This window comes from Crinia signifera, chromosome 4 (assembly GCF_055691185.1).
Source record: "Crinia signifera chromosome 4, ASM5569118v1, whole genome shotgun sequence".
NCBI classification, from domain to species: Eukaryota; Metazoa; Chordata; class Amphibia; order Anura; family Myobatrachidae; genus Crinia; species Crinia signifera.
In genome coordinates this window covers 186,240,570-186,263,230 of record NC_139220.1, presented here as the reverse complement: position 1 = coordinate 186,263,230, position 22,661 = coordinate 186,240,570, and the positions used below count along the sequence as shown (strand labels likewise).

General features: G+C 42.7%; 1 protein-coding gene across 6 annotated transcripts in view; it reads left to right on the top strand.

Moving 5' to 3' along the window:
* Positions 1–257: 257 nt before the first annotated feature.
* SHANK3 (SH3 and multiple ankyrin repeat domains 3) overlaps positions 258–22,661 on the top strand; it is a 284,352-nt gene continuing 261,948 nt past the window's right edge. For 2 of the 6 annotated variants that reach the window (XM_083183195.1, XM_083183200.1), the window contains exon 1: positions 12,225–12,438. In XM_083183195.1, coding sequence (XP_083039321.1) covers positions 12,428–12,438 — 11 coding nt within the window. In that variant the 5' untranslated portion in view covers positions 12,225–12,427. Of the gene's footprint in view, positions 387–12,223; positions 12,439–20,505; positions 20,521–22,661 lie in introns of those variants that run through there. The other 4 variants (XM_083183197.1, XM_083183199.1, XM_083183196.1 and 1 more) reach the window with 4 other exon arrangements.

Here is a 22,661-nt window from a genome sequence, read left to right as displayed (position 1 = left end):
TAGTTTATATTATTTCTAATTAATGAGTCTGTTATGTGGATGAAGATTTTGTGTATATGTGTGTTACATACACACACAACCCACACACGCTATTTAACAGGAGCTTGCAGAAAGGGCACACCCAAATGGACACACAAGTTGTCGGATACACAACAATAGTGTGTGGAATCATCTCCGGGAAACAGGAAGAGCGGCCACTTCCTACAAAGGAAATGTGGGGAGGCTGGACACATCTCTCTCATACAGCTCTGTAACTCCACACTTTTGTTATAGCATATACACACTAATGTAACAACGTGTTCAGTGTGCTGTCCAAGGCCAAGGATACATTTAGGCACAGCCTGAAGCACACAAGGATCTTCAGAATTCCTAACCAGGGATGTGAGGTGAGGTTATGTGCTCAGATCAAAAGATGTGGTCACATTTATGTGTTCTGTACTGGATTGCTCATTAGTGTGCAAAAATCAGTATGTACTGTAGGTATTGGTTGTGTATTTTGTAATACATCTCAATTTTTCTGGAAGGGTGCATATTTTGGGCTATTGACACTTTTAGTGGGATATCAGTGTGTGTTACGTAGTGCTGGTAATTTAATACTATTTTGGAGATCAAGGACTTTGATGCGTATTCTCTGGATCATATATAGGCTGTATAACATGGGTCACCTCACTATACATAAAGTGCTGTATAAATCTTGTGAGATGTTATATTCTGTGCACTGTGTTTTATAAGCTGCTTTTTCATCACGTGCCTAGATCAGGGTATTTTGTGGCTTTTAAGCGAGTAAATTGTATGTTATTTTGCAATATACTTACATCACAGGGTCATTGTTTGGGATCTCTGTATTATCTAACTGGTGAGTCACAGTGAATTTGGAACATACTGTATATAAGTCCTAATTCTGAATTGGGAGTCAAGCATGAATTGGAGCAAGTAACTGTGCAGCTATGTAAAGCCATATTGCCCTGCAGGTGGGGCAGCCAGTACCCCACATGCAATACATTGCAACATGGTTTGTCTAGATGCACAGTTTCATTTTTTGTTTTACTACCAACTCAGAATCAGTAACAATTGAAAATGCAACAACATAAATAATGTACTCCTCTTGTAAGGCCAATCAGGGGCACCACAAATGTTTTGGTTGGGAGGTAAGATATCATTTAATTTTGGTGCCCCTATATCTCTGAATGTCGACCCCTCAGGGTAAACTGAAATTACTCACCACACCACCTACCTGATGACAGAGATTAGCTAATCCCCAGAAACCTGCACTCCCACTCACCTCCAGGCAAATCTCGGGGTGCCCGACAAGAGGTTCACTCCATGGAGTGGCCTCAAATTTATCCCCAGTTTCTTCCAAGTTGAAGGAAGAAATTGAGCACTCGCCAAACAAAATGTTTTTTTTTTTGTTTTTTTTTAATCTTTATTATTGAAATTCATACCAAATGATGCTGCTAATGAAGTACAGTAACAATCCACCTTTCCAGGCCCAAATCCTGGACCTTTATCAAGGAGAATACCATCCAATGATACAAAAATCCCAGCAAAGCCAACAAACACAGTGAAATGCAACCTCATACACAGTGGCTGGATCCTTGTATATATACCCAAATAAATTATCAAATTGTACACTTAATCATGCGTTCCAGCAAGTGGACCGCAAGATGTCATTTCCCGTGCATTCTGTAAATCATGGAATGTATGCTCAGGAATGAGCTACAAACTATTGAAACTGCAGGAATGCATCAGTTTATTTATTAACCACAGTAGCTGTGTCAGGTGTTCTCCGGTGGGGGAGCAGCATGCACAGTGCATTAAAACTCTGAAAACCACATTGGAGGCCCATTTCCAGCAGGTGACAGGCACAGGAGTGCAGTGCACTTCTGGCACGGTGAACTTCCGGCTCGTGACATGCACAGGAGTGCGCATGTGCAGCATCCTGCTTGTGGCACGGAGCGCAACATGTACGCGACATGGCCATATTGAGGTAGTGATCTATTAGTGTGTGGAACACACGGTTGTGCATGCACAGGGGCCATCTTTCTTGTTATCATGCATATGGGTTTATATGGTGAATTCATGGGGCGCACAATAAGGTGCCCATACAGTCACAGATACAGATTCAACAAAATTTGTTATTATAGGGTATTACCATGATCAGAACACCACAATGTGAAAAAAAATGCAGAATTCACATCTATACAAAAAAATGTCTATCTCAAATGTATAATAAAGAAAGAAATAATAAGAAAAAATAAATGTAAAAAAAGTGGACAAAGAAGAAAAAAAGTTTCAAAAGGAGAAAAAAAGGGAAAAATAGCAAAAAGGGGGATTTTTATCTTTACACATGTGTTCATCTCAAAAATATTGATATATTGATTTCATTCATGCCCCTGGGGGCTATCGTGTCCAGCCTATGCATCCAGCGGCTTTTAACTTTCCGTAATAGCAGCGTCCTATCTCCACCATGTTTGGTGGGGGAGGGGGGGTGGCAGTCTATTACTCTACACCACAGACTAGCGATCTGATGTCCATTCTGAAAATGATGTCATGGTACCAGTTGGACAGCGTTTCCACTATCTAATGCAAGTCTTCTCACACTCCTGTGGATGGCAATCCTTTCTTGGACTTTCCTAGTCCTCATTCCTACATATGCGGGTTCTCAAGGATAGTTTAGTAAGTAAATAACATAATGGAGATGGCAATGTAGTCTGAACTTAATCTCAATTGGATTTCCAGAGTGGGGATGGGGAAAACTTGGATTGATGAGCATACTGCGACAATGGTGCACCTGGTGTCATGAAACCCGGTTTCTTAACCAAGTAGTGTTTTGAGAGGGAGCTGGAATCAGTGTGGTTCTCATTAAGATTTGTTTAAGGTTTGGGCCCCTCTTTTATGCCATCATTGGTGGTCCCCAAGTCTGTAGTTTTAGAATACAATCAGTGGCTACAATGGCTAGTGTTGACAAAGACTCTTTTGTATCGTGTGAGATATTTTATCATAGCTGTTCGTACATATCATCCTCATCGTCTACTTCTGAATGGGTATTGTGGTTCTTTTTGTTGCCATATTCTTCTTAGCTTTAGCCAAGCATCTGTGTATCACCAAATTATTGTGCAAAGACCTCACCATTCCAGGTGGTGAAACTTGGGGCCTGATTTTGGTTCACTCAAAAAAGCAAACTCATTCTTTAATTTACAAAACCGAGGGGGTTATTTTGGTTCACTCTTTCTGACAAGTTCCTTCTTAGATGGACAAAATCATGTGCACTGCAGGGGGGCAGATGTTACTTATGCAGAGAGAATTAGATTTGGGTCGCGTTTTACTTCAAAGTGAGATCTATATTGCAGTGTAAAACTAAAGCAGCCAGTATTTACCCTGCACAGAAACAAAATAACTCACCCAAATTGAATTCTCTCTGCACACTTTACATCTGCCCCCCTGCAGTGCACATGGTTTTGTCCATCTAAGAAGGAATTTGTCAGAAAGAGTGAACCAAAATAACCCCCCATGTGCACTGCTGGGGGGCAGATGTAACATATGCAGAGATATTTAGATTGGGTGAGTTATTTTATTTCTGTGCAGGGTAAATACTAACTGCTTTATGTTTACACTTACAATTTAGATATCAGTTTGATCAGTTTGAAGTACAAAACCCACCAAATCTAAAGGTGCCCATACATGGTGCGATAACACCGTGCAATGCGCGCTCCTGCGGGCATCTCATCACACAGTACAAAAAGTATGTGCTGCACATACTTTTTGTACTGCCTACTGATCGCATCTCAAGCAAATTGCATGCAAAGCGCATGCGTTGCGATGCGATCCAGCCCATTACAGGTGCGATCATCGCAGCATGTATGGGCACCTTTACTCTCTCTGCACATGTTACATCTGCCCCACCTGCAGTGTCCATGGTTTTGTCCATTAAAGAATGAGTTTGCTTTTGCGAATGAACCAGAATCAGGCACTCAGTTGGACCCCCTCCCCCCACACACACAGACACACACACACACTTTAACCCCTGCCTTTGACCCACCTGTTCCAGCACCTATAATAGCAATGACAAAATACCATACAGAACAAATTGTGCACTGGTTGTGTAAGTAAACAACACTACCATGTTAAATTAATAAAGATATAGACTGTCAAATAAATAAAAATGTATGTAATAAATGGTTACATAGACACATCATAACAGCATCATCCCATTCATTGTTTTAGCACAGTGCCCCCATTTATTATAAAAATATTGTGTCCTAAAAAATTATAACAGCACATGACCCAACTGATTAACCCAACTGATTAGGTGAGCACTGCTGTGCCCTGTGTGCAAAGCACTGCCTGTTCAATACCATAGCAAACACATTTGTCTTTTCCCTATATCTCCTGTAGTTCTTCTGCTAGCACATCATTTACAGTCCATAATCGCTATGAAAGCATAATGAATTTATAACAAAGAGCACAACAATAGAAAGTGAAGTATACTCAGTGACAACCAAGGTTCAGATATATGATGCCTAAAGCTGGCCATACACTAGCCCAACTTACACTACAACCAACCAATAGTTGGTTGGTTGTAGTGGAAACCTGCTACTTTATGCAAGGAAATAATAATCAGTAACTTGCTTCCAAAACCTGAAAAGGGGGGGAAAAACTGTTGCTCAGATAAGTTTTTAAAAATAAATCAGATTTAATCACCTAATTTTAATAAACATTTTCCAAATGTAATTTGATCCAACACATTAGTAAATTTTCATTCCAACCAACCAGCTAGTTGGATGGTTGGATAAAACTTGGTCTAGTGTTTGGTCAGCGGGTTAGTTTGATTACTTATGCTAATTAGGGAGGGTGGAAATACTTTAATGCAATAAATTAAGAACACAATACAAAGGCAAAGGGGGTAAAGGCAAAAAACAGGAATAAAATGAGCTTATCCACAGTAATGTCCCAGTTATCAGGTGATATACTGTTATACTGTTTATAAATCTGTTGGGACCAGAATAGTTTCATATTGTATTAAGATGTCTTGAGGATTGGACTCAAGTTGAAATTATGCAAATTAGAATTTTTTTTTTTTTTTTTTTTTTTTTTACTGTTTGAGCTGGCTGCGTGTGAATAGGGTTGCTTAATTATTCAAAACAGGGTTCAAAGTGGTCCTGGAGAGGTGGTGGAACTTCCCTCTGCCACCTAATTAACCCTTCTCCCCTGCCCCCATAAGGCAAAGCCAGGACCAGTTATACAGTGTTTTGGCACCCCCTGCAAAATATAATGCTTTTTTTATGTTTTTTGACTGTGCAGGGCCAAAAAGGAGGTTGAACTAGTTACGCCTCACCATTAGAGGTGGTGGAACTCAGCTCCAGCCCCCCCAAACTCCCCACCTCTACTTTAACCTCTGATCCAAAAGTTGAATCTGGGTAAAAAATCAACAGGCGACATGTATTTTATTTTGTGTTTAAATATGTGCCTATTTGTACTGTAAGTAGGTGTTGGAAAGAGTCTCCCTGTGGACCTTAAACACAATACACAGGATGTTCACCAGTGTGACTGCTAAGAACTGGAATGTCACAGAGAAACAAGCCTGTTGTAATATTTTCCCCTGCTTGTTAGATCACTTTAAAAATATCACATAGCCTTTTTTTTTCCTGCTCAGATTTATCAACACTATTACTTATAAATAAATGCTTTTTGGTATGTCTCAAATGTACATCTCTTATATAATTAAATTCTCAAGAAAGAACACTTCTAACCATTCATAAAAATTGCATTAGTTTCCCCAGTGGGATGCTGGCTTGTAATATCACTTGCTTGGTCCAAATATGCTGTAATCTTCCCTTTTATTAATAAAGGATGCAGCAAAACAATACTGCTGTATACTACGGGTATAATTCAGTGTGGTACACTAATGCAATTGCAATTTTCTAGGCTACAGAACTACTGATGTTAGCAAGTAAAGTTGACACCCAGAAATAAAATGAGACACCCCAGAACTTTTACAACTCATTCACAATTCCATGCGCATTCGCTGCCTAAAGACAAAAACAAAAAAACATTGACTATTCAAGTAAAGGTGCCCGCACCCGTTATGGGCTGCATCACAGGCGAAGCGTGCATCGCATCGCACCGTGTATGGGCACCTTTAGTCTATGGCTACACAGACAGGCACCTTGTGTACACAATCACAGTTGACAGCATGTACATACCTCTAACATGGCCATGAAACCATTACCCATTACTACCCCCAAACTGTAATTTCCTGTTTATCACTCAGCAATGAAATCCTGACTGCCACCTGACTCACAAAGCCAGCTTACACATGTGCAGTGCAATCACACATGGGCATAGCATACAACTCATACAAGTCAAGACCTATGTATAGAGCGCAGGTGCATAACTAGAACTCTGTGGACCCCACAACAACATTTTGGCCCCATACTTCTAGAAACTTCTTTTCTCTGCAACTTTTTATGACTCAAAGATGCCCTAGTTAATTTTACCCCCATAGTAGTGCCCTATTTCATTGTATGCCCCATAGTTCATTGTCCTCACTTTATAGTGCCCTAGGATATGTTATCTCTACAGAAGCTTCATAGTTCACATTATGCCACATTGTGGTGCCTCATGGTTCACATTGGGGCATATGTAGTTTCTCTGGGCCTGTATCAGACCTGTTAGCAAGGCTGCAATTTATGCAGATGAACAAAACCAAGCTGCACTGCAGGTGGGGCAGATGTACCATGTGCAGAGAGAGTTAGATTTGGAGGAGTTATTTTGTTTCTGTGCAAGGTAAATACTGGCGACCTGGCTTTTTAGCTGACACATCTGTGCTACAGCATGATCGCTCAGCACACATCACGGTGCACCCGCCATGCACAGGGAAATGCTGTGTGCTGACCGATCATGCAGAGCAGGGCTTTGCCTAATTTTGATAGGCAAAGACCTGCGATCTAAAAAAAGCCAGTGCAAGCATGGGCTTTCCCTACCAGCAATAGTGATGCATGGGACCGCGCACTGCCATCGCTGCGGGGCATACACACAGAGCAATTAGTGCTCCATTTCTAAGCGATCTAGTCAGATCGCTTACAACAGGGGCTTAAATCACCCCATGTGTATGCCCCTTTACACTGCAATTAAGATATCAGTTTGAACACACCTCACCGCATTCTGTTTTGCCTGTGACCGGTGCACACAGTTACTCTGAAACTTCCTATTAGCACCCATGTCTGAACAAAAAATTTTGAAAATCACGTTGTACAAAAAACCACCTTTATTATTTGTTGCATTTTAAAACTTCTATTTTTATTTGCAACTTTTTTCCCCCCAAAAAAATGCTTTTGCACAATATTGTATATATCCACAATCAGGTATCCTCTTGTTTTTTAAATCTCCTAAGGAAGCTGACAGACTGTAACAAATCAGGTAGGGGGTATATAAAGTTGGTTGATATCTCCAACAGGTGAAAATATCATCCGTTTTCGACATTAATAGGTGGAATTTGCATTTGCCTATTCAATGTCAGGGCCTTTTCTCCGGCTGTCGGAAAAAATCCGACAGTCCAAAAACATTGGCGAATTACACACCAATCCCCATGGTTTTTGATGGAAAATTGCCAATTTAGCGTCCGTTTCCGACAAATGTCGGATCTGGGGGCAGCGGGCATCTTGACAGGGAGCACTGATAGTGGAGCTGTGGCCACTTCTGCAAGGTGCTGACAGCTCTGCACTGAGTCAGAGCCGGGGGAGATCTGTCAGCGGCTGCAGGGCTCCCATCACTGACAGCAGAAGCGACCAGACACACTGCCTGTGGGACGGCCATTCTCTCCTGGTGACTGATCAGTGTTGGCACTTGAGAGAGAGAGAGAGAGAGAAGGGCGGTCCCACAGGCAGTGTGTCTGGCCATAGCTCCAGTATCAGCGCTGGCACAGTGGCCTTTGCTGACAGGCTCCCTGGCGAGCTGCCCGCCGCCCCCCAGATCCGATAGCTTTTAAAGTTTTCGGATCTGAAAGCCTTCAATGCTGTCGGAAAGTGCAACTCAAGTGCCAATATTTCCACCGGCGGAAATATCGTCCCAGATTGAATATCTCCCTTAGGGGCACATTTATCAAGATCACATTTACAATGCGATCTGGGCGGAATATTACCGCCCAGGATCGCTTTGTAAAATGCGATCATATCACCTGAATGTATGACGTTTGAGGGCGCAGGGACAGGGCTCCTGTCCCTGGGATGCCTGGAGCCGGAAGCCGGGGGGTCTGCGCATGCGCGGTTACGCGCTGACCCTCCCCGTGACCCCGCTGACCGCACTGCCGCTCGGGCAGTGCGATATGTAGCCATAGGCTACAATGGGCTATCGCCATATTAGAATGGCGATAGCCCAGGGGTGCGATGTTGATACATCGGGCAGCTTCGCATCCCCCATAGAAACCTATGGGGGATGCGGCCGGCGGCGCTGCAGGGGAGATCGCAGCAGGGATCGGAGATTCCTGCTGCGGTCCCCCTTTAATACATTTCAGTGTTACTTAATATTTGAGGTTAACCGTCCGTTTTTGGGGATTTAGCCACAAATATTGCTTGATAAATGGGCCCCTAAATCTTCAAAATGGTACAGACGGAGGATGGAGGAGTTAATTGCCTGGACTACTTGTGAGCTGAATGCATTTGAGGCACACTTTCTCATGGGACCTCCTTAGCACATCCGAATTTAGACCTGTTCCCTACCGTATACCTTGTTGCCTTTGATGCTGTTTGGATCTATATGCTGCCTTGAGAAGTTACCTATACACAAGAGTGAGAGTGCAGGTCTTGTGTGGTCTTGTGTGTATATATATATATATATATATATATATATATATCCAAACCAATAGTGTTATGTAGCGCCCTATGTAATTAATCAAGATACTTCCAGTCTTTCCTTTATAATACCATGATCACCATCAACATTTTCCAATATAAAATATTTATTAAAACATTTAAAACAGAAATCTCAATACAAATCTTGAGGTGAGTTTTCTAGTACAGACGTATTCTTTGGATTTATGGATCGTAATGGTTGTCAATGGTTACCTAACGCGTTTCGTCTCTTTATGAGACTTCATCAGGGGTGAACAATTTTATATTAGATCTTAATTGGTCTTTTATCAATAACAACTTTGCTAGTTTGTAGAAATATAAGGTCCGTTTATAGGCTCAAGTTTTTTTGCTTTAGTGGATAGAGGAGTAAGCTCCTGAATCTTTCTATTATGTTAGAGATCTTTAGGCAATGGGCGGTTGCCCGTACTTGAAGTTTGAAGAACTACTGTTTATTCAGAATTTTTAGGTACCACCTCAAGATTTGTATTGAGATTTCTGTTTTAAATGTTTTAATAAATATTTTATATTGGAAAATGTTGATGGTGATCATGGTATTATAAAGGAAAGACTGGAAGTATCTTGATTAATTATATAGGGCGCTACATAACACTATTGGTTTGGCTATTGGTTTTGGATCTCTCTAGTAGGAGATCAAGTGTTATCAAGCGACCGACCCTGCTTAGCGCAAACTCTAGAGATATTGTGTATTATATATATATATATATATATATATATACAGATGGAGTGCCTCTCACTATTGTTTCACCAGCGCCAGAATCTGGCCACTGGCGATCGCCAGCGGAGAGGCGCCCCATCTGACTGAGATGCGCGTGCGTCTCACGCGCACGCGTGTCTCAGTTTCCCGTCGGCGGGGGGGGGGGCGGGGACCCTGTCTGTCTCCGCTTCAGGGAGACGGACAGGGTTAGGGGGGGAAGCGCCAAGGTGGCGGGGACCCGGGGCGACCCTCGGCGAGGTGGCGGGGACCCGGGGGGAGCCCCGTTGTAAGTGACGTGCCTGCATCTCATGCGCGCGCGTCCCCTTGCGGCGGCTGGCGGGGGATGGCGGCTGGTGAATCTTCCGCCATCCCCTGCAAGAGCGAGCGGCGTTCCATCTGTATATACACTGCTCAAAAAAATAAAGGGAACACTTAAACAACACAATGTAACTCCAAGTCAGCACACTTCTGTGAGATGAAACAGTAGGATGCAACACTGATTGACAATCAATTTCACATCCTATTGCGCAAATGGAATAGACAACAGATGGAAATTATAGGCAATTAGCAAGACACCCCCAATAAAGGAGTTGTTCTGCAGGTGGTGACCACAGACCACTTCTCAGCTCCTATGCTTTCCGGCTGATGTTTTGGTCACTTTTGAAAGCTGGTGGTGCTTTCACTCTAGTGGTAGCATGAGACGGAGTCTACAACCCACACAAGTGGCTCAGGAAGTGCAGCTCATCTAGGATGGCACATCAATGTGAGCTGTGGCAAGGTGGTTTGCTGTGTCTCAGTGTAGTGTCCAGAGCATGGAGGCTCTACCAGGAGACAGGCCAGTACATCAGGAGGCCTGTGTCCGCCTTTGTGCAAGGAGGAACAGGAGGAGCACTGCCAGAGCCCTGCAAAATGACCTCCAGCATGCCACAAATGTGCATGTGTCTACTCAAATGGTCAGAAACAGACTTCTTTGGGGGGCCGCACAGCCCTCCATGTGCTCGCCAGATGTAGCCTGACTGCCATTAGGTACCGAGATGAGATCCTCAGACCCCTTGTGAGACCATATGCTGGTGCAGTTGGCCCTGGGTTCCTCCTAATGCAAGACCTCATGTGGCTGGAGTGTGTCAGCAGTTCCTGCAAGAGGAAGGCATTGATGCTATGGACTGGCCCGCCCGTTTCCCAGACCTGAATCCAATTGAGCACATCTGGGACATCATGTCTCGCTCCATCCACCAGCGCCACATTGCACCACAGACTGTCCAGGAGTTGGTGGATGCGTTAGTCTAGGTCTGGGAGGAGATCCCTTAGGAGACCATCCGCCACCTCATCAGGAGCATGCCCAGGCTTTGTTGGGAGGTCATACAGGTCACACACACACACACTACTGAGCCTCATTTTGACTTGTTTTAAAGACATTGCATCAAAGTTTTATCAGCCTGTAGTGTGTTTTTCCAGACCACCATGGGTTAATAAATTTGATTTCCATTGATCAATTTTGTGGGATTTTGTTGTCAGCACATTCAACTATGTAAAGAACAAAGTATTTAATAAAAATATTTCATTCATTTAGATCTAGGACGTGTTACGTTAGTGTTCCCTTTATTTTTTTGAGCAGTATATATATATATAGATATATATATATATATCTATATATATCTAAACATTATGTAAATTAACTGTGGGCTATCTTGTGAGCTGCAGATCCCGGGGCACTAATCTAATTATATAAAGCCAATATACTGAAGCTGGCAAACTTCCTACAGTTAGATAATATAACAGGCATTTACCAGGATCACAGTAAGCAGGCTCCTGTAAGTATACAGGATATTCTATTGGTTAACTTAATTTGTGTGTATAAAAAGAGTGAATATATGACCACCAATATCCACTTTTCAAACAACCCCCCCCCCCCCCCCCCCATCAGTATTAAGTACAACAAGGATGTCTTCCTCATAGATATCCTTCACTTTGTTATAGGCAGACTCTTGGCGTCCCCTCCAGATCCTGGTGCCCTAGGCAGCTGCCTAGTAGTAGAAAACGAAACATGCCATCTCTAGGCAGGCTCATATATAACCCTTTCAGATCGCAAAACCAGGTTGAACCCGGGATTGCAAACTCGGGTACGACACATTCAAATTAAACTCATTATACAGAGGTTGATGTGTTTAACCCTTCTTATAATCTGGGTCAAATTGCTGTGTTGCTCAATCCCTGTTATAAGGTTTGGAGCTTTCACACAGCACCTTGACCTGGGTCGTTACGTCAGAAACCTGGCAATATCCTAGGTACGAGGTCCGTTGTGAAAGGGGACATGGACACCTGCTGTAATATCTGGCTTTTTTTTTATATATAGAAGCCATAGTACTGTATATACTAGCATTGCCTGCTGGTTCCAAACTAAATACACAGGCTGCACTGCCATGTGCATGAGTAATCAGTATCCCCCTGAAACCTGCCATGTCTATAACAACTTCCCTATATAGTTTCCTAAAACAGAACAGAACACACGCATCCCTCCAAATTCCCCTCCATCAATTCAGAGAAACCCTGAGAAAAACATCCATGCATTGCCTTCCTAGCAGCACACGTAGAAATACACCCACTGATCACACGCCCCTTTCTAATCATTTCCTGCACCACTATTTCTTCTCCATCTCACTCTTTTTCTCCTGTGGGTGCCTCTTTTACCATCTTTCCTTATCTGTGCTCCGCTACCCCCATCCTTTCCGTCACTTCTGCTCACACTTTTCACATTCTCTCTCTCTCGCTCCTTCTCTAACAATCCTCACAGCCTTATTACCATGGTGATGTCGCTCTGAGCTCTCTTTCTGAAACTGAAGAGAAGGTAAAAAGAGAGAAGAGAATGAGAGAGAGGTAAGAAGAGAGTTCCAGTTGCCCAGGCGTAGAAAGTGTACAGGAGGAGGTGGCATGAGCAAGACAGGTGAAATGAGTGATGGAAGGTGGGAGTGAGGGTAGGGGCTGGGAGAGACAAGACAAGTGGTCATGGGGTGTTGACGCAACACAGGTGAGCTGAGCACATAGCTAGGGACAGAGTGATGTAGGCACAAAGGTTGGAGTATAAGAAGATGATTATAAGATACCGTTCAGCAAAAAAAGATACATGCGCAGTATATTAGTAGCTCAATACAATGAAAAAAAAAAAACCTTTGGCAACCTGGGAGCCATCTGAAGGCCTCAGATTATGTCCGCTCTGTACTGTAGCTTCTGTTCCCACTTGCCTGTCACACTATGGGAAGCATCACATAGATGTCTCCTGTGGTCATTCTTATGATTTGTATTACTGATAATGCGTCTTCTGGTATCATTGTGCATCATTGTAACTGTGGATGTTAATGCAGCAGAATGAGTGGGAAGGTAACTGCGTGGGGCATACATGTGTGTGTGAATGTGTAGGTGTGCAGTATACAGTATGTACGCATATAAACGCACGTCATTGTTAGTTAATTGTGTGATTGCGAGTGTAGGTATGTGATGTCATTTTTTTTTTGTTTGCTGATAGAGTACTCATTACATTGAACTAAAATAGCATATTAACAAAGGTGAGAAATGTGCCTGTCTCTTGTAAAGATTGTGAGTGGAGATAATCATCATTTTTGGTTCATTTCAAGCTGTGATAACAATTCCGTCTACACCACAGCAGTTAGTCGGCACTGAGAAAGTTAAAGTGCACAAATACCATCTATTTCTATACAAGAACCAAATGCCTTAAATGTTAGCTAGGTGGCAAGGTTTAAAGGATTTGCGATAAGATATCATTAAGGGCCACAACTGCTCCCAGTAATGCTCCTTCTATGATGATTATGTAACACATGTGGCCCTGGAAGGCTGTACATGCTCTTTAGTTTGGCACTGACTTTCTGCTTCCAATCAAGGAGGGAATCCAAACGATATTATTCACAGCAGTGTATCCACAGTGACTGTGCAAATCTGAACACATTTGAAAAATATCCATAAATATATATATATGGCTAACTGCTCCTCAGTCCTCACCTCTCTGAGGTGAAGTTCTGCCACTGACCACTAGAGGCCACTTGATGGACCAAATAATTCCTTTGTGTGCAAACAGAAAGTGAAAACAAATTTTGCAGGGACACTCATCTGTTCCAAACTTGCTGGAGATGGAGAGAGGGAGCTGTGAAGACAGATATTGGAGGTATAAGCAGATAGGGACTGGGGGAGGGGTGGAGAGTTTGTGGACTAAAAAACTGTCACAGCTCAAAAGGTACATTGCAGAAGCCATCATTTTGACAGGCTTTTAACTTGTACTATATAAAGAACACCATGTGGAATAAATGCAAACAAAGTCTGAAACTGACATGACAGTACGAGTACTGTCATGTCAGTTTCAGACTTTAACATACCTCCCGACTGTCCCTATTATCGGGACTGGGAGTATAACCACAGCGCTATCCATGACCCCCACACAGTGGCCCCCCAAAAAAGTGATCATAGGCCATGCCTCCTGATTGTGAGGCCACATCCCCAATTTCGGGCACGTGCATTCGTCCCGATGAAGAACATTTGAAAGTTGGAAGGAGTGCTTTAATGTACCTCAAACCAGATTGTCACTTCTAAATGGAGTTCCATGCAGTTAGAAATTAGCACGTAATACTGGGCCTGATTCAGAGTTGATCGCAAATACAAAATCTTTCTCAAATGGGCAAAACGATGTGCACTGTCGGTGGGGCAAAGTTTATATGTGCAGAGAGAGTTAAGATGGTCATACACTACTGCAATTTGTTGGGGCAGTGTATGGTCAGCCGATCCCTCTTGAGCCACATGCGGTCCTTTTGCATGTGATATTTAATCACATGTGTCCCTGTTCCCCACTGCCGGTAGTGGGTCCAAGTCAGAATTTAGACGTGCAGCAGGTCCGATCTCCTATCCGATGCTCATGAGACTTTGCATTAGATTGTGTGAAACACATCTGATTTGGCCCCTTTTCTCCCGATTTCTCATCCCGTTCCATCGGTATCAGGTGAAAAGTGACCAAATCGTATATGGTGCACCTTTAGATTTTGGTGAGTTATTTTGTTTCTGTGCAGGGTAAATACTGGCTGCTTCATTTTAAAACTGCAATTTAAATTTGAACATACCTCACCCGAATCTAAGACCTCCACCCACTAGTCAGACTTGTCTGAGCCGCATGTCATATCAGATTTCAATTAAACTCTCCCATGCGCTTCCTGGGAATCGGATCGGAACCTGGGCTTATTTTTCACTAGATTCACTTCAAATATATTTGATGCGATGTATCATGTGCTGACAGATTGCATCAGATATACAGTATCTGATGCACACATGCTGCATGTGATTGATCTGATTCGATATTTAAATATAAGAGGATGGCTAGTCAAGTGACGGATCAGATAAATCTGATGCGATACATCTGAAGCAAAAACACACTCCGATTCAGATAAATCCTTGGTTCAGAACCAAAGATCTGTAGTTCAGACATATCTGACAATGGACTGTGCATCGGATCGGAGGAGCCGTCCCATGTGACGCTTTTTATCCAATTTTTTGGTAAAATGAATCAAAATCTCATGAAAGTGCCCAAATCGGACTAGTGGATGAAGGCCTTAATTCTCTCTGCACATGTTACATTTACCCCACCTGTACTGCACATGGTTTTGCCCATTTGAGAAAGACTTTAGATTTGCGATCAACTCTGAATCAGGCCCATTGCTTATTTCGGATCTTCAGTTCCACACCACCCGGCAGTTCCCTGGATGTGCTGTTCCCTGGCGATATTCTACCCACTCCTGCCCCAACATATTGTCAATCAATAATACTGTGTGTATGACAAAAGTTAACAAAGATTTTGTCATAAACACATAGAGCAATGCTAAAATGCACGAACATGGAGCGGGGATGCATTGCAGAGCCTCAGGAAAAAATATTTGGTATATGTTAGTTGGGCGCCCACTATAGTTAGTACGCTCATACCCCCACTATCCATGTCGGCATGGAGTTGATTTTCTATAGTGTGGCGAGCGCAACGAGCCACCGAGCTCGAAGCGTGGCGAACGGACGTGAAAAACTAAGCAAATAGCTTAGTGGGCGCCCAACTAACATATAAGTACCAAATATTTTGTTATCATAGTTCTTATATAACGTATGAAGCTCTACAGTGGATTAAACTGTGTTTCATATTCATTTAAATTCCTAAGGTTTATTGTCCACCTAAACCTCAGCTTTACGGAATGGTTAGTAACATAACATAGTAACATAGTAATTAAGGCTGAAAAAATATGTTAGTCCATCGAGTTAAACCTATCTAACTTGTAACTACTGACTTGAGTAAGTCATATCTATAGGATTCCCTTAGTGGCCAAAAATGTATCCAGTTTACATTTAAATTCATTAACAGTAGTTGCTGTAACCACCCCCACCGACAAAGAGTTCCAGAATTTTACTGCTCTAATGGTGAAGAATCCTCTTTTTAATTCATTACGGAATTTCTTTTCCTCGAGCCTCAGTATATACATACACGGAGGGATTTTTGCTTATTTTCTAAACGATCTTTGCAGATTTAGAAATTAAGCACAAATTGCTCCGTGTGTGCACCCCATTGCAATAGCGATGCGCGGTCCCATGCGGCGCCATCACTGGCTCAGATATTTAGTGCATGCACTAAATATCTAGTCAGACTGCCAACGCTAGATCGCTTAGCACATAATCACCCCTTGCGTATGACCCCTAAGACAGCCTTCCACATGTGGAGTCTCCCCATTTCAATGACTTTGGGATGTTGCTTTTTGTTCTGACCCAAATTGTGCCCCATTAGAATGAAGACACAATCTTACACAGCTTCATAGGAGCAGTGACTGTATGCTTCATGTGAATAATACACAGAAGCCATCTTTGGTCCTTTTTGATAATGTTTACATATAAATCTAAAAGTAAAATGTGTGATAAAGTACAGTTTACCTCAACGACCGATAATTTCAGTCACAATTATTAATTCTTGTGCTAAAAGGGTTAACAAATTAGTATTGGTGTGAACTTGCGACCCAGACATTTCAGTGGCATTTAACTTGCCAAAAGCAGGAAAGGATTAACATCAAAGTCATTTACAGTAGAATGAATCTGCCTGTCAGGATTAGTACCGCCCCCAAACTGGCTGCTCATTTGCTTATGTCAATCGTGGTCTCCATCACTAAGTATATACATTTACACCTCTTTCGCTTTCATTACCTGCAAATTAAATTTTTCAAGATGAATTGTGTCTGCAAAGAGGTGTGTCCTGTATATTTAGTATGGGCAGACGGACAGATGTTACTTTCAGGTGCAAAGAAAACAAACAAATTATCCCAGCTGGGTAGACGTGGAAAAGGGAGCATGTACGCCAAAGTGTGGCATGATTGCAGACCCACCCTTCCACACAATGCTACAGGCATTGTGAGCTAGGGATCACATTATCGCCCCCACATCGTGATACCCCTTTCACACCGGCCACCAGGCAATTACCCAGCATTTTTGAGTGCCGGGTCATTTTGCCGGGGGCAGCTGGACCCCATTCACACCACCCGCAAATTACCAGGTTAAAGCTTTACAACCCGGTAATTTGCTGAAAAATCCGGGGGTTTCGTTGGTGAGAAAGGGTCAACACGGGCCTTAAATCACGGCACTCCGACCCTGGTCAAAAGCAGGGTCGCATTGCGGGGATTTAAGACAGGCAACACCCAGCGGAGCAAATGTAATCAATGGTGGCTCCTATCTTATCAAAAGAGGGGGCTGGCACTGGCCCCCAAACTGCAGCCATTGCCCCCTGCTGCCTCCAGTCCCACCACCATTCATGGTCTTGGCATCTGAACAATGCAGTTGTAAAACAGTAATGCTTCAGATAGGGTGATTTTTTTCCCCTTTTGGATAGTCCATGTAGGCTTCTGTGTTGTGAAATCTCATATCATACAACATTAGAAGGCAAGTATTTTGAATTCTGATAAAAAGTCAGATACTAAATCCAGCAGTAACCTTTTGTTATGTGGCTACGACTTAATAACATCTATGCCCTCAGATTTAAATAGAAACTCCCAGGAGGCCTGATGTTTTCTCATTTGCAGTGTCGTGTTGATTTGATTTGGCACTCCCAGAGTGAGGTGTGATTCATTTTCTCATACTTAATGGAGCTGAGGAACAGGCTATAGCAAATCTGATGGTGATGTCATTCATTTATATTTCATACAGTATGTAACACAACTGCAGCCATCTATTATTATTCTTTCCGCTGGAGAATTGCTACTATAAATTTCTTCATAAGATTATTCATTTCACTAGAGGATTTTGGCGATACGTCTTCCCAGTTTGCACCTTAAGCTTATTGTATTGTTTGTTTGTTTCTAGTTTTCAGTTCCTGATTAGACTCACTGACCAAAATGATTATACAGTAGTATGGACATAATTAAACCATTTGTCATGGTCTTTATAAGTGACTATCAATATTCTGACATGTCAACAATTTGTTTACTTTTTTTTTTGTAATAGCCACAACATCCAAGTAACTTATCTCTTCATAGTTCTAACTAATCTTCTCGGAAATGTCCCTAGGGAAGGGTTCCGCAAACTATTTTGCTCTGGGACCCCGTCAGACAAAAATGATTACAGGACCCCAGCAAGTTACTACTGAATGGCCACCCCAAGTGTGGTCAGTGAAGTGACCGCTTTTGTGACAGGGAGGCAGTGGGTAATGGGGGGGATGATGGAAAAGGGAAGGAGTGGGTGTTTACTTAATGAGTTATACCCTGTCCCCCCCTTCACTGACAAATTAGCCTGATGATCAGAAACATAGAGCTGTGACCCCATGCTGAGGTGGTCAGGACTCACTTTGGGGTCAGAAGCCAAAGTTTGAGAACCGCTGCCCTAGAGGTATCTGGAAAATCATAAAGGCTTCTGGAAAAATCTAGGTGCATCTGGACAAGCTGAACATCTGGCCACTGAACTTGCTCTAGAAAGCATATATATCCCATCGCCGATCATACAGCTACTGCAGCTTCACATGTTTAAAGCTGTACTACCACCTAAGCAGCCAAACAGTGGCGGAACTACCTTGGCTACAGACAGTACAGCAGCAGCTACAGTATGAGGGTAGCAAACACATGTCACGCCAGAGGGTTGGTGGGATTCAGCATTGGTTTTAGAAGCAAGGTAGTGAAGGAAGTGATGTGTTTTAATCCCGCTCAGGGAGCATGAAACATTAGAGATGATAAATTAACCTTTGGAATAATAGCAGGCCCGTAGGTGTGAAAGTTCTTTATCTTTATTATCAATAGTAAATATAATAAATGATTGCTTGAGATGACACATGAAGAAACTGGAATTGAAAACTGTTCTGAATACTGAAGATTTAGGACTGAAGAATAGGGAATAGTGAAGTCACCGGACCGGATCCAGAATAATAACCAGACTTGGAAGCTCTGATGACGACTTGAAAGAGCAACTGGATTGGAATCAGAAGAATAACCGAACTTGGAAGCTGTAATGAATACTTGAATAGCAGCCGGACTGGAACCAGAGGAATAACCGGATTTGGAATCTGTAGAATCCTACAGTTCTGTAGTAATGGAGAGTGAGCTGAGCGTTGCAGGAGATTGGGCACGTAGAAATCTGGAGCCATGGTAGCGCAGAGCAACCAGGAAAACAAAGTACCTTTACTACTCCAGATCATGACAACACATAGTTAATTTTTCTGTGAAAGCCGACCCTCAGTCATCCCACTTCTCAATCTTGAGTCAACCCCAATACAAATGAACCCCAATACAAATAAACAGGCTGCCACTGATTTCCTTCTCAAATGGACAAAACCATGTGCACTGCAGGGGGGAAGATGTAAAATGTAAAGAGAAATTTAGATTTGGGTGAGTTATTTTGTTTCTGTGCAGGGAAAATACTGACTGCTTTATTTCTACACTGCAATATAGATCTCACTTTGACGAAAAACTCCACACAAATCTAATTCTATCTGCATATGTTATATCTGCCCCACCTGCAGTGCACATGGTTTTGTCCATTTGAGAAGGAATTTGCCTCTGAGAGTGAACCAGAATAAGGCCCTTTGTCCTATTTCTTTTTGCAAATCTGTAAGTTTCTTGGACTTGGTGCAGGGTACAAGGTTTATATTTGGTTGGACTTGGATAGGGCTGTTCATAGTCATCCATTGGCTTGCCTCTATGTAACTCCTGCAAACACATTATTTCCAACACTGAAACCACAAAAATGTTGTCTATGTGGGCTGTCTATTTTTCTGTGGACCACAGTTATGTGATTAAGTACGGCGTATTAGAAGTTCTGCAGGTTTAACCACCATTAATCTAAATAAATTGAAAACCAGTTTGATTGGTAAATGCTCTGTTGTAGTGGTGATCCAAAGATGTGGTCTGTATGGTATTTAGATGGGTAACGCCCTAAAATGTAGAGAGAATGCAGAACAAGCTTCACAGCCTGAAGAGTTGGTTTTTAAGAGAATGTTTATGTATGATCTATACAGGTACAATGAGTCTGCAGCAGTATCAGTTGCTGCAGTGGAGAGCTTGGGGTTCATCTTATTCCACTAATAAGTATTTAAGACAGCTTTTTTACTTAAACATGGCATTGGGTAAAAAGTATTTTAAAGAGATTTTTTTCATCTCAATCAAAGCTGTTGCGGGTGAAATGATAGAATCCCCAGTATTTTTTTTATTTTACAAGTCACAGCTAACTTTTCAGGATTAATTAGTTAAAATGACAAAAATACTGTTTTTATCTTTTGTATGCTAATGGCCCAGGTTATATTGATAGGTTTAGCCAAACATAAATTGAAATCACTTGCTTTTGAACTTTTAGTTACATGCTTATGAAAGTAACTAAAACTGTCATCCCCCTTTCACAATACACTGTTGTTGATGTGCCGGACCATACTTGATGACTTTCAGTCAGCCTCCTCTAGGGGGAGAGGTAGGTAGGAGGATAGCATTGTGGGTGGGGTTGGGGTGTGGCATGTGGGTTACATGGTGGCGTGCGTGATAATGTGAAGGTGCAGAGCAAGGGCATGATTGAGAAATTGTGTCATTGTGGCCGGACCCCCACTACACAATGCAGAGATTGATTTCCAGCATTGTGGGACAGGAGGCAGGGCCATGATGTTGAGCTTCAGCGTGAATCGTGTTATTGGCCCCTTATGACTCTGGGGGTCATGTGTAGGTGCAGTGGTGGGAAAGCTTCATGATTTTTTTTTTTTTAAACACACTTTATTAATTGGAACACAATGACATGCAAGCAAATTCAAATACAATAAAGTAACAATGAATCTACAAGATTTTATCAGCATACAAACACGGTTCCAACGTAATTTTAATATATAAAAGCAAAGGGGTGTAGCAAAGGATGAGAGATGAGCCTTGCAGATGCATTGCGAGAAGCTACCAACTAAAGAGGCTCAATAAGACAGATTGGGAAAAAAAAGGAGAGAGAAGATACAGAAGAAGAAGGGAAATAGAAATAAAGAATAGGATAGAATAGTATGAGAGGGGGAATGGGAGAGGGGAAAGGGGAAAGAATGGGGTGACCTCTTTTATTAAACATCAAATGGTGGGGAAGAGTTCTGTGAAGTTAGCCATGGGGACCAAACCTTATGGAAGGTTTTGAGGGAGTGGCGTATGACAGCCATCATGTGCTCCATTTGGTATATATACCAAATACGGGATATTACTACTTGGAAGGGGGCTGGTGTGGATTTTTTCCAGTCTGCAGCTATTTGGCAGGTCATAGCGGAGGAAATGTGGCGGAGTAGTTTGGTCTGATGTAGGGTGAGCCAGGAGAGACTAGATGGGAGAAGGAAATATCTCGGATCTAGGGGGACGGCAACACCGAGCAAGTTTGAAGCTAAAGATATCACCTCCCTCCAAATGACTGCAATTTTTGGGCATGTCCACCAAATATGAATAAAGCTACCCTCTGTGGGACAGCCCCTCCAGCACCTATCCGAGGTGTCGGGAAACATTTTGTGCAATCAGGATGGAACATAGTACCAGCGATATAAGAGTTTGTAGATGTTTTCCTTAGTTTTCACACAGATAGAGCTGGAGGCGGCATTATCCCAGATCTCAGACCATTCCTCATCGTCCAGGGTAAAACCTAAGTCTCGTTCAAAGGCAAGCTTGTGAGGGGCCCGGGAGGAGGCTGGTCGTGTCTCTAGGAGTGAATAGATTGTGGAAATTTGGCCCCTGGAAGAAGAGTGTTTCCAGCAGATGTATTCAAGGGACGTTAAAGGTCTGGATGTGAGCGTGGTTACAATTTTGGAGTGGAAATGCCTAGTCTGCAGAAAACTAAAAAAATCTATTTTCGGAATTGCCGTACCCCCCCAAAGCTCCGAAAATTGTGGGAAGCTAGAGGTAGTGGTGATATCATTAAGGTAGTATATATTATCCCTCTGCCACCTGGAAAGGGATGACTGGCCTAGGCCAGGGGGGAAATCTGGGTTATGAAATAGTGGTGTTAGGGGGGATGGGAATGGGGCTGGGTTGTAGGTTTTGTTAACTTTGTCCCAAACGGATAGGGCATGAGAGACAACTGGATGAGCGACCGTTGCACGCGGTCGTTTGATTCTGGGGAGCCATAATAGGGAAGATAGAGTGGTCAACCCCAGATAATCTGCTTCGATGTTCACCCAGACCTTCCCTGCACCACAAGGGTTACACCATTGGACGCTTAGCGAGAGCTGAGCAGCGTAATAATAGATCCGGAAATCCGGAATTCCCAGTCCACCCTGGCCTGAGGGACGTTAAATCAGATTTGAGAGGTACTGGCATGTGAAAGTCAAGAACCTCGGTTTTATCCACATTAATTTTATAGCCAGAGCATCGGGAGTATTGTTGTATTTCGAGAAGTAGAGAGGGGAGGGATCTAGCAGGGTCAGAGAGGGTTAGCAATACGTCATCAGCATATAATGCAATCTTGTGTTCAGAGGGGCCAGTGCGAATACCATGAATGGATGTGTTGTTGCGTATACTCGCCGCGAAGGGCTCCATAACAAGAGCAAATATAAGCGGGGAAAGGGGGCATCTTTGACGAGTTCCATTCGCTTTTCCAAAACAAGT